The 12243-nt window shown below is 39.7% G+C and overlaps 1 protein-coding gene across 6 annotated transcripts in view; it reads left to right on the top strand.

Annotated features, from left to right (window-relative positions):
• The window catches only part of CYB5R4 (cytochrome b5 reductase 4), a 43314-nt gene that overhangs the window by 6793 nt on the left and 24278 nt on the right, over positions 1–12243 (top strand). For 3 of the 6 annotated variants that reach the window (XM_075145413.1, XM_075145416.1, XM_075145415.1), the window contains 3 exons: positions 4175–4275; positions 6390–6474; positions 9905–9946. In XM_075145413.1, coding sequence (XP_075001514.1) covers positions 4175–4275; positions 6390–6474; positions 9905–9946 — 228 coding nt within the window. Of the gene's footprint in view, positions 1–552; positions 702–3070; positions 3124–4174; positions 4276–6389; positions 6475–9904; positions 9947–12243 lie in introns of all 6 variants that reach the window. The other 3 variants (XM_075145417.1, XM_075145418.1, XM_075145414.1) reach the window with 3 other exon arrangements.

A 12243-nucleotide genomic window follows, 5' to 3' on the forward strand; every position in this document is an offset into this window, starting at 1 on the left:
CAGTTAACTCTTGGGATCCCCCTGTCACTCCAGAAATACAAATGGGTTCTGCCCCTTCATAGCTTGATGGCATCAGGGTACACTGTGCACCGGTGTCTACTAGAGCCTCATATTCTTGTGGATCTGATGTGCCAGGCCATCGAATCCACACAGTTCAGTAAACCTGGTTGTCCCTTTCCTCCACCTGGCCGGAGGCAGGGCCCCTCTAGTTCTGGTCATAGTATTCATTACTCGCTTCCTTTAAATGTGAGTCAGGAGTTCCTTCATTAAAATCAGGAGTAAGATCAGCCCTTCTACTCTGTCTGGGGGACTGCCCACTGAAAACTGGAGCAGCATTTTTCCTGGAAGAACCCCCTCGTGTGATTGTTTTTCGTTGCAACTCACATACCCGTGCTTCTACGGTCAAGATAGATTTTCTATCCCACTTCCTCATGTCCTCTCCATGGTCCTGCAGGTAAAACCACAGGGTACCCCATAGTATGTACCCTCTATATCCTCTTTCTTGAGCAGAGGAACGCTTACTCCTAATAGCTGATATACTGGTCTGTACAGGTGGGGAGTAGGACCTATCCTCTTTGAGTTGCTGAACCTCCCGGGACAGTTTCTCCACAGCCGAGGCGATGGAGGAGGAGAGATTTTCTTTGTATTCCCAGAGCTGGCCAGCCAATTCATCCACTGTTGGTCCCTCTCCATCTTTCCAGGTCAGTACTCCCAATGAGTTGGCATACCATGATGGTACACTCTGTAGAAACTTCGCCACATGGATAGTGTGCACTGGACTTCAGCTGGATCTTTGGATAACTGCTCATTGTCCAAGTCACCATAAATCACTTCCAGCACAGCTAATTCCCTCAGGTACTGGATACCTCTCTCCATGGTGGTCCACTTGCCTGGGCGATATATAACATCTTTCTTGAAGCGATATCTTTCCTTTGTACGTGACAGAAGTAACCTCCAGAGGCTGAGAGCTTATGCCCCTTTTCCAATCTCTTTGTCAATGCCCCTTCCCTGGAAAGGGATCCCAGCTGTTTGGCTTCCCTACCCTCCAATTCCAGGCTACTGGCCCCTTATCCCAGCATCGGAGGAGCCAGGTGACAATGTGGTCACCTGGATAATCGAAATCTTTTTGCGTGTCTCGCAGCTCACTTAAGGATAGGGATCAGGTGGTTTCCGTCTCGTTTATGAGTTCTTCCTCTTCCTCCCCCTCTCCTCGTGATGGCGCTGCTTTTTCATCATCCCTTGTTAAATGAGTTGACTTTCGCTTCCAACATTTCTTCTTGTATGTAGGGACAACTGATACCAGCAAGAGTTGGTTCCCTCGTTCAGCCGCAGTGCCTGTCACGGGGATTGGAGCAGCCGCAGTACCTGTTGGTTTGTTTTCCCTTTCTTCTCCCTGAGGATGCTGCGTAATACCGAGCAGTGTTTGGTAGATAGTAGCCGGGGCCCAGCACAGTGCGATAAGTTGTGCCTCTTTGGAATAAGCACAGCATATGTTTTTTCAAGCATTCTATCACTTCATCAGGATCCTGTAGTTGTTCAGGAATGGAGTTCCAGACCATTGGAGGTGAGAAGTTCTCTAGATATGTGCCCATATTCTCCCACATGCCATGCCACCCATTCAGCCCTGGGGCAGGTCTCTGCATGATTTTTTTAAATAGTTGTTTAACCCTAAACAAGATCTGAAACATGTTCAGGAGACATAGCAATAGGAGCGTGATGGCTTGAACATCCCAAGGATATTCAAAGTTCCTGAGAGCTGGTGTAACTAGTCTGAAGGAGAAAGGGAAGGTGAAAGAGCGGGGGAAAGCATCCCCCCTGTCTTCCCCATAGAGATTGGTGCTCTGAAGGAGAAAAGGTGAAGAGTGTAATTATTAGTAATTTCCAAGAGATGGTGCCTGAGGTACAGAGATGACAGCAATACCAAGTATAAATACCAGATTAGTCTCTTGACCAGCGATGTTATTGTATCATAAACCGATGTTACACAGTACAGCAAAATGATAATCCTGATCCATCTTCTAGAAGTGATAAATAGCACCGCAGGGAATACATACTGCAAGTAGAGATTTACATAACACAAACATGCAAACAAATAAAACAACATTGTGACCAGTGACTATTAAACTAATATAATGAATGCTTATAACAAATGTATTTTAACATGCTCCGGTCAGATCTGTTGTTATCTCAACCCTTCGTGCCCCATGTTGGGTGCCAAAAAGGACTGTCGTGGTTTAACCCTGGTCAGCAGCCAACCACCATGCAGCTGCTCGCTTACCCTCCCCCCTCCTCCTGCAGTGAGATGGGGGAGACAATTGGAAGGGCAAAAGTAAGAAAACTTGTGGGTTGAGATAAGAACAGTTTAATGATTGAAATAAAAAAAAATAAAAAAAAAATGTAATGAAAAGGAAAACAACAAAAAGAGACAAACAAAACCCAGGAAAAACAAGCAATGCAACCGCTCACCACCTGCGACCGATGCCCAGCCAGTCCCCGAGCAGCGATTGCTGCCCTCTGGCCAACTCTCCCCACTTTATATACTGAGCATGACATCGTATGGTATAGAATATCCCTTTGGCCAGTTTGGGTCAGCTGTCCTGGCTGTGGCCCCTCTCAGCCTCTTGTGCACCTCCTTGCTGGCAGAGCATGGGCAGCTGAAAATCCTTGAGTATAAGAACTGCTTAGCAACAGCTAAAACATCAGTGTGTTACACATTATTCTCATGCTAAATCCAAAACACAGCACTTTACCAGCTACTAGGAGGGAAATTAGCTCTATCCCAGCCGAAACCAGGACAATATAAAAAAGCAGAAATTGATGAGAGGAATGTGAAGTAGAAGATTAGGAGCTAACTTTGTTCAAAGACTGATATGGTGATCGTCAAAGAAAGCTGTCATATAGGCCATAAATATATGAAGTGGGATGTCAGGGGGGTTAAAAAAAGTGTGAGGGATATATATATATATGAGATTTCTTTTGCTCCTGCAAGTTTGATGGTAAATTGAACATTTGGCTAATATTCAGGAAGTCCTAATTATGTAGATATTTACTTACGTTTTCTTGTGTGCAGTAATCAGTGCTGCACGCAAGATGGCATAGTGGATACATCCAGCAGAAGATCAGGTCAGTAAAATATGCAGAGACCCTTCCTTTGTTGTCTGGGATGGTTGTTCTTACCGACTAGGATTGTCCCAAATATGTCTCCCCCTGGCCCAGTGCTGAATGCCTACCTCTCCTTCTGAAGTAACTAATGTACACTTCTTCATGTGTTGAAAGCTTCTTATGAAAGCACTGGCACAGTTCTGCTTCTGGTAGCTTCCTGTTTTGATAATGTTACATATCTTTAAATATTCTGCTAGGTAGGCCTGCAATAGTCTTCTAAACAGCAATATGTCTGTAGTTAAATCTGTTTATAGCTGCATTCTCCAGGATCTAATTACTCTGGTTGCATAGCAACAATAATTAGACTTCATCATTTCAGACCTATGAAGAAGCATTGTTTTATCTCTCTGGAGATGTGAAGAATTGTACTCGTGTAGAAAGAATGCCGAGCCCTTTTACTAGGACAAATTTGGTACCAGAGTTGTAAGCCTGTAATGAGCATGGGCTATATTTAGGTTTTTATATTGCTGAATCTGAAGAATGGAAATTTTGTTGCTGATGGTAGCAGTTTTTCCTTATGGGAGACAGTTCATTCCCGTAGGCATTTTATTCCATGTGTGATGGGTGGTAGGGAAACAACTATGACAGTACTTTAGGAGTAACTTAATTGGAAGGGAGAGTGAAAACAATTCAGTGTGCTAACTGGCTCAATTCTATGTCTCTGTTTAAACCAGCCTCTGGTTCTTTTACCCCCTAGCTAGGGTACATCATGTTCAACTTCAAGGGTTTATTTTGTTAAAGTCTTAACCCGGCAGGTTTCTCCGGACGTTCACTGGGACAAGTAGTATGACATTGTAGGATGGGCCTCGCTATGTAATAAGATATGTCTTGTGCTCTATATGATTGCATAACTTACGTTTCTGTTCTTGGAAAAGCCATACTGTTTGTTCATGTCTACTGTTTGCCATTACGCTGTTTAATATGCACTAACCTTTCGGCTGGTTTTGGAGATAGGAGTTGTTGTAGCGGTTGTAGAAATGCTGCTCACATTTCTTTATTCCATTTTCTGCAGGATTTGTATATAATGTGACACCATACATGGAATATCATCCTGGTGGTGAGGATGAACTAATGAAAGCAGCAGGAACTGATGGTACAGATCTCTTTGATCAGGTGAGAACAACTGGCAGTGAATGACACTTGCTCACCGAAAGGTATTTTGAAAAATGCATGTTTTCTGATTATTTTTAGGGCATTCCAGTGAAAATGGTGATTGGAACTTTTTCAGGTCTAAGGAAAGGCAATGGATTACTGCTCAGAATGGCATGTGTGCTGAAAGAGGCGTGTATTTTAAACTTTGTACCAAAAGACAATAATGAAAATGTGACTTTATGTTGTTGGAATGATGCTTCAATTTGACCATTTTATTAAATTAATTTTTTATCAGAAACAGCAATAAAGCTAGCAACAACTTGAGATACCACCTTCTTAATAAATTACTACAATGACTAATTGCTGTTGTTTGAGAGGCATTTTCTTCTTGTAACTTTCACTTTTGGAAAAATGCTTGTAGTAGTCTTTTGTTTATTAAATTGGCCGGTGCACTATCAGTGAACAAAATACTAAGAAAAAATGCTGGGGCTGCTATTAACTGATTGTGAACAAATCACAAGATGACAGTTGGTCTCTTCTTTGTTTACCTCTTCTTTAAATGTTTTGAAAAGACTCAGAAAATAAAGGGTCTGCAGAATGGGTGTACTTTCTGTAAGGAATCGCTTGCAAACCTGGTGCTGTAAAAGATGATTCACTGAGTTGGTATTTTTTGGAAACAGATATTCTTTGAGTCTCCTTGGCTTACAAAGTTTTTCTGAGAAACTGGGAAAGAGCAGAAAGGAAATCTCTGTTTCTCAAATGAAATCTGTTATCCCTTTATAGTTTGTGCATCACAGTATGTTATGCCTTTATTTGCAAAATGTTTTTAACAATGAATGTAAATAAAGAAGTGATGATGCTTTAGCTTTCAGTTTATCTTCGGTTAATCCTGTCACAAGTGAAGTGTTGGATTCGGGCATAATTCTCTGGTTTCAAGAAATTTGGAGTTTCTCTCCTAAAAGTCCATCCAGTATTAAGCTGTGGCCTGGAATTCTGTAGCTGCATCGCTGTCAAGTATTGTATGATGTACTTGGAAATGGAGTCTTGACATCAGGAGTATTTGGGGAAGCCCCTCAAGTTGTTACTAAGTTCAGATACATACTTGCTACGTTTGTTTTTTAGTTTGTTTTGTCATGGGAGTTGAAAGCAGTGTTCCGATCCTTAAAATACGCTGTTCACATTTTTGTTTCTGGCTGATGTCTTTCCTGTTCTGGAGGCATTTCTGTTGTTATTCCCTCTGCTTCAGCATTCTGTGTCTCTCAGATACTGATCTCTTAAAGAGTTTGGTAGGTTGCTAGTGTTTCTCAAATTTCTGGAAAAATTAACTGTCTTTCAAAATCCTTCATTTCTTTCCGTTATCTGTATATGAGGAAACTACAATGTGTGGATGGGATTCTTTATCTCGTCTCCTTAGCTTGTCCAGTTTAAAGTTTTTATTTTTAAATCTCTACATACCTTTCAACACTTGAATACCATGCAGCAGTTTGTTACCTTTTCTCTTCTTGTGATGTTATCCTGGATGCCCTGTCAGGATTGGCTTTTCTGCCATCCATTTCCTCTGCAAGTTCTCCAGTTCTGGTCTGTAAAGCTACTGCTTTTTCTTCACTTTATTTGACTTTCTAAAATAGGTAATTTCCAAATAATTCAGTGATAGTAAGACAGAAACAAACAGAAATACACCAACTTGGTAGGAGGTGTTTGTGTGTCTAAACTACTATTCTTTATCTTTGTTTCCTTCATTCCTTCTCCCTTCGCTCGTATCTAAACAAGACTAATTACCCTTGTGGTAAAGACAAGGTCTTTATTCTGCTAATTGTGCAACGTACATCATAAAAATGCTCTTCTGAAATATTTTCTGTAGCTCAAGGTTATGATGTTCAGATACTGCATAACATAAAATGAATAAATTAAACTATTGTCACTTTTTCATGGTCCTATTTTTTCATTTAATTACATGCTATCTATAATAGAAGCGAAAATAAGTACTGAATGATGCAATAGTGAGTGTCTGTGTGTAAAAAAAAAAAAATGTTAATTACCTTAGCCACTGTACAAAAATGAACTTTTCTATTTCAGTGCATAGAACAACATAGTAAGAATTACAAATTTTGTGAAAACCAATTTTGTTAATATAGGTTCATCGTTGGGTCAATTATGAATCGATGCTGAAGGAATGTCTTGTTGGGAGAATGGCTGTCAAGCCTATTGCTGCTCCAAAAGGTGAGGGTTTTAAGAATGAAATGATTTCTATTATGCTTTATTCCAAAGTTGTCTGGAAATTATGAGAAATCCTAAATCATCATATTTACGAGGAGAGTCTCTATTCTTGCATAGAAATGAAGGCTGTTGCATATATTCAGTCTTTTTACAGCAGATACCTGAAGATGAAACTATTTTATGCATGAAGACTTTTTTTTATAAGTAATGTACTGCTGCATTTCTTCTTTTGTTTTTAGTCATCAGAAAACAGACGTGTATGTGTGTGTTATCTGTGTATGTATATCGAAATAAATATTTTTTTTCCCCAAGATCCCTCTTTCTTCTTCTGAGCCCAGGAGACAAACTGTCATAGGCAGCTCTCTCATCTTGAAATAAAAGTCAGTATTTTCAATCCGGTGATTTCAGCACCAGACATAGGTCTGGCAAGTTGCATATGTATTGAGATATTTGAATACACTTTATGACCAGAACACTTTATTGGGTTCTTTAGTTTGAATTTTGCTCATACAACAGACTCTTCTGAGCCAGAACAGCAAGAGATGTAGTATATGGTCTTAAAATTCTGGTGACGGTTTCCAGAGACTTTAATCTTCAGTATTTATTTTGGTTTGTAGGCCACAGCAAAAATTTCCTATACCTAGGAAGCAGACACTATTACTGAATAATGACTGTTAGCAAAACTATCTCACTGCAGTGAAAACATGAAAGAATTAATGTTTGAACCGATTTTCTCAAATTCTGTGACATCCTTTAGTTCACAGATTCAGCCATCTCTTGTAGCTCTTCAGCTTCTGACAAGGTGCACTGCATACTTGCTTAGTGCTTAGATCGCATCGCCCAACAGTTAGGTTGAGTTTGTTCTGTACATGAAGGGGAATAGTATTGCACATCTCCATGTTGCTAGGTAGCTAATTCCAATGTAGAGCTTTTTAGGTAAATGCTGCATAGTACGAAGAAAACTCAACTGCTTCATGGAGTTGAGGTGTTACAGATAAGTTACTGCCACTTTGTGAGCTGAGTTAGAAATTTAAAAGTAAACCTGACTTTTGCCGATTTCATTAATCTAACTTTTTTGCAACTGGAAGGAATTCTTGTGACAGCCAGTCAGTAAAAAAGAAACATGTCTTTGCCCCTGCCAGCTATGACAGTCCATTTTCTGCTGTTCACTTTTTCTTCTGCTTTCCTCTGTAGTAGGACTGCTCTATCCATTTTGCTGTAGTAAAATTTGCAGGAGAAAGGTTGCCAGCTGTGTAAAAAATGGTTCTGTTGCCTGTGTCTCTTTTGGCCATTTCAGGCTTGAAAAAATGTAACTTCATTAATTAAGAATAAAACTGATTAGACCGGATTCGCTGAAATTCTTCATTGTAAAATTCTCAAAGTTTGCTTTGATTCCTGGTTGGCAGCAGGGCAAGCATCAGTACTTGCTGTTTGGTGCAATCCCAATACAGTGCAAGTAAGGCACGTGTGGGTTTGTTGGGGCACTGCTGGAAGATTTGTGGTTCTTTAGCTTAGTTTTGTTTCCTGTGTTCTGATGTTCTTTTGGAAGTTTGTACAATTATTTGCTCACTGAACTGTTTAAGGAAGCTGAAGCTTGTCCTTGCATACTCCAGGTTTTTTTTTTTACGAAAGAAGAGCCTTTTGAAGATGCTGATGATAGTTAATGTTTTGTCAACCTGTCTTTTGGGAATGCTGCTTGATGGTGTGGTAGTGACTAATAGGTTTTTCTGCTGTGTCCCTTCTGTGACATTACAGAGCAGTGGAGCTGTGCACTGAAACGTGTAGTGTTTGTACTTGCTGAGAAGGCCAGTGCAGCAACTACAGCAGTAATGTGCGTGCCTACCCAGGCATGTAAGAGATTATTTCAGTATCTCCCTCAGCAAACCTGTACAACATTAAACTGCTTGCCTTCCTTTCAGGGTACTCAGCTGTAAACATTAGCATGGATATTAGTTTGTTGTCTGGTATCTTTTCATACTGCTAATGTTTCTCATAGACACATCTTAGTATAAGTCCCTATGTTACTTCAGTAGTAACATAACTTGGGAGTCGAAATGCATGTTGTAATATTGTTAATTCAGTGAGATTAGGCTGAGAGCTATGGTGTCATCCAAGGAAGAGAGGTAGAGGTGTGTCTTGGAAATGCCTCAGACTGTCCATAAAATTGCAATGCCAATTTCGGTGCAGTGTGTTAAAATGTAGTGAAATGAGAGTAGATTTTTGTACACAAAAAATTACCTTTAATCAGAAACGAGTTTTTGGAAATGACTGGCCTATTCTGGCAGAAAGCTTGAAGTGGTGTATAGCAGAATACACAGACAAGTACAGCCTCAACCAAAAATTTTGGGTGAACTGTCCCATGCATCTTGTGGAGTGTTTTGTTTTTACCTTATAGTAGCACAACATGAAAGCCTCTGATGAAGGCAATTCTTGGTCAGCTCTGAAGTCATTTTTGCAATACTATATGCTTGGTGCTTTGTTCCAGGAGCCTTTCCTTCACTTTTCTCACAGTGGCATTTTTCTTCTAACACTGGCCGCTCTGATGCAGAGCACTGGGAGGGATTCAGAAGAACAGGGGAGAAACATTCACATTTTGGTTTTCATGAAAGGGAGCAGGAAGAACACATTGGTTTCTCCCACTTCCCCAAAGCTGGCTCCCATAAAAGAGAATATAAAATGGACCTTCATATTGGGACATTCTGAGATGTGCAGTGTAGAGAAGGCAGAAAGGGTCTTGGGTAAATCCAGAGGACTGGTTTCCCCACAGATTTGCTATGAGCAGAAGGATATGTGGCTGAGAGGTGGAGTGCCTTTCCCCTCGAGTTGAGCACCTTATATGTGAATTGACACTACGTAATTCGCCTGCTTGATCTTTATCTTCTTTTTTTTCTGCTAGTATTTGTTTGTTTGCAGTAGTTGCAGCATACTGTAGATTTAATGAAAAATCCAGATAATAACTTGTCACATAAAACTGTTTGACAGAAGGAGCTTACAGGAAGATTTTCTTTTTCCTGGGTTTCTGCCAAGGATTGGGTCGGTCAGATTCAGGGTCTACTCTGTGTTGTCGTGAGACAAGTGTCATCAAAAGTCTGACAGATTTAGCAAGCTTCTTATCTATGAAGTTTATAATTGCACAAGGTAATCTGTTATGTTTGTTTTGAAGTGCCAGAGTTCTTGCACTTCCTACCCTTTAGTGCTGTGCAACTTTTGGCATTTTTAACATAGTATTTTTTTAATTATACGTAATCTTTTGAAATGGTAATCAGTGCTGCTTGTATTTTTGACTTGATATCTGAAGTGTCCTGGTCAATCTGTTAATGTTTTGGAAGGTTTATTTGGAGATCCTTACTTTGGCTTAATTCTTTAGCATGATGAGTGCAAGTACTGTGCTGTAACTTCTTACTGTCATGCTTGTTGTTCTTAATGCTTGTAGAGACGACTTCTACTCTATCTGAAGAGAAGAAACAGCTTAAAGGTAAGTATTCACCTGGAGTGAGGTGGGGAATAAATCTTAAACTTATTTGAATATTATCGAATGAGCAGTGTTTATCCAGACTTCTGTGTGTCTTTATATTTGAATCTGATGTTGAGGCTCTAGTGATCTGTGGAAATTACAGAAGGCAAAATCCTAATCAGGTATTGTGAATTCAGTGTTTAAAAGTATTCTAAGACTGCAGTAGAGTAGTATATATAAGGGACGTATGAGATGGACAAGCTTTCTGCTCGAGTTGGACAAGATAGGTCACAAATTACTGTGTGTTATAAAATCTGCCACTGCAAAATTGCCAGGCTTTTTGGTCCTTCTCTGTATCAGAAAAGCTAGATGGCCATGGGGCTGGAGTAGCAGAGAAAAGACAAGATCTTGAGGAACACTTAATAAGTCTCTACTAAAAGCTGGAAGGTCAACACTGGGAAACGAGTTGAAATGGAGGTGAATTAGCTGATCACAGCATGAGTGAGCTACTTGAGATGCAACTGTGAGAATGACTGGGCTGACCATTGGTGTAGCTCTAAGAGAAGCAAGCGTAGTCCTGTGAATGTATCAGGAGGTTGACAGTAGTCCTTGTAGAGATGGGAAAGCATTCAATGCTTCGCTGAACCCTTCCTTGAGTGTAGCTTTTGTTGCTAGTGATCAAGAATCACGCATTTGATTTTGATGCTTTTAGGGAAATGTTACGTATTAGTATAACAGGCTTCCTATAAGAATATGGGTTATGAAGTCCCATCAAATGAGGTGTGATGGGGGTGTGTTGGTGGAGCAAATAAGATGAACACCTGTGAAGGGAAATAATACAATTTGAACTCAAGGCTGATATCACTAGCAGCTAATAGTCATTAAGTACACCATAAATATTTTGTATTCAAGTAGAAGACTAATTTTACCATCTATTTCAATGTTGTTCTCCTCTTGGTTATTTTGGTTCATGAATTCCCTACTTTTTGTGCTTGTTTAGCTATCCAGAGCTTTCCTATGCATCTTTCATATTCACAGTGGATGCAGGTAAAGAGAAATAGGTGATATTCCCTGTCTCTTCCGTCTTGATTCCCCTCCTGCTCCTAGCAATAACTTTTCTTGTCCAGATTATGTGACTTGTCAGGAGACATAGGAAATAATTCTGATGGTAGTTTCCAATGAAATTGCCAAAATAGTGATGCTTGCTTGTTGTATTCAGTTTACCTGCTTAGCAAGACTTGTTTCCAAAATAGGAGAGGTCAGTTCCTGAAGTTACCCTCCATGAGGTTTTTCATACTCAGTTGCTGCATCTCGGTGCTTAGCTCTTGTAAATGTAAGTCAAAATGAGTCTAGAAAGAAGCATCGCTGTCTGAAAGTGAGCAAGAGAAGCCTATGGCATGGGCTCTGATTTTTTGAAGTTGTTGGCACTACTGAAGACATTTTTGTCTTATCAGTATATAAATAATAATTATATTTGGAGTGTGCTCAGATCAATCAACTTAAATGTATCCTTGATTTTTGTGAACATAAATTGTATGTAATATTAGGGGCAATTAAAGCTGAAGTTTTCAGAATATATTGCTAGTGATAACAATCAGCATGGGTGTAGCCTAATGTGCTTTTCAACATCTGTTCATACTTGAATTTCAAACAAAAGGCATCAAAATTTCAAAATGCTGCCATTACCAAAGCATGCCTGAAAACTTCATATTTGTTTGAGAACAAATATGTATCAAAGACGTATTTTAAAAATGATCTTTTCAGCCTTGCACTTTTGAGCTAAACTGAATTTCTCTTTCACCCAAACTGTTACAATGATGACTTTTGTAATATTAATAGTAAAAAAAAAAAAAAAAGACTTGGGCAGTTCTACCATCTGAAAAGAAGCTGGTGTTTGAGTATATGCACATCAGACCTTGAAAAAACTTACAGTGTGGAAAAGGGTGATGGGAGGAGAGTTTGAGCTAGAGTTTCAAGTACAGAAAACTAAATCTTGAGGTTCAACCATCTGGAATTCTTTAGCGTAAGTAATATAAGTGTTCCTTTTTTTTTAATATATTTGGAGTTTACAAATATGGGTCAAGCTTGTTCTGGGCCTTCTAAGAACAAAGAAAACAATAGGTACAGAAAGCTTTCAGAGCATCCTAAAATAGTTTAGTTTGGAAGGAACATCTGGAGCTTGTTCGATCCAGTCTCCTGCTCAAAGCAGGGTGAACTTCAATACTACATCAGATGGCTCATGAGCAACCCCACCCTTATGGGAAAGGAAGAGGTGTGGTATTTTGGTTTTTCTTTTGTTGTTGTTTTTTTTTGTCCCC

Source organism: Calonectris borealis, chromosome 3 (genome assembly GCF_964195595.1).
Source record: "Calonectris borealis chromosome 3, bCalBor7.hap1.2, whole genome shotgun sequence".
Classification (NCBI taxonomy): Eukaryota; Metazoa; Chordata; class Aves; order Procellariiformes; family Procellariidae; genus Calonectris; species Calonectris borealis.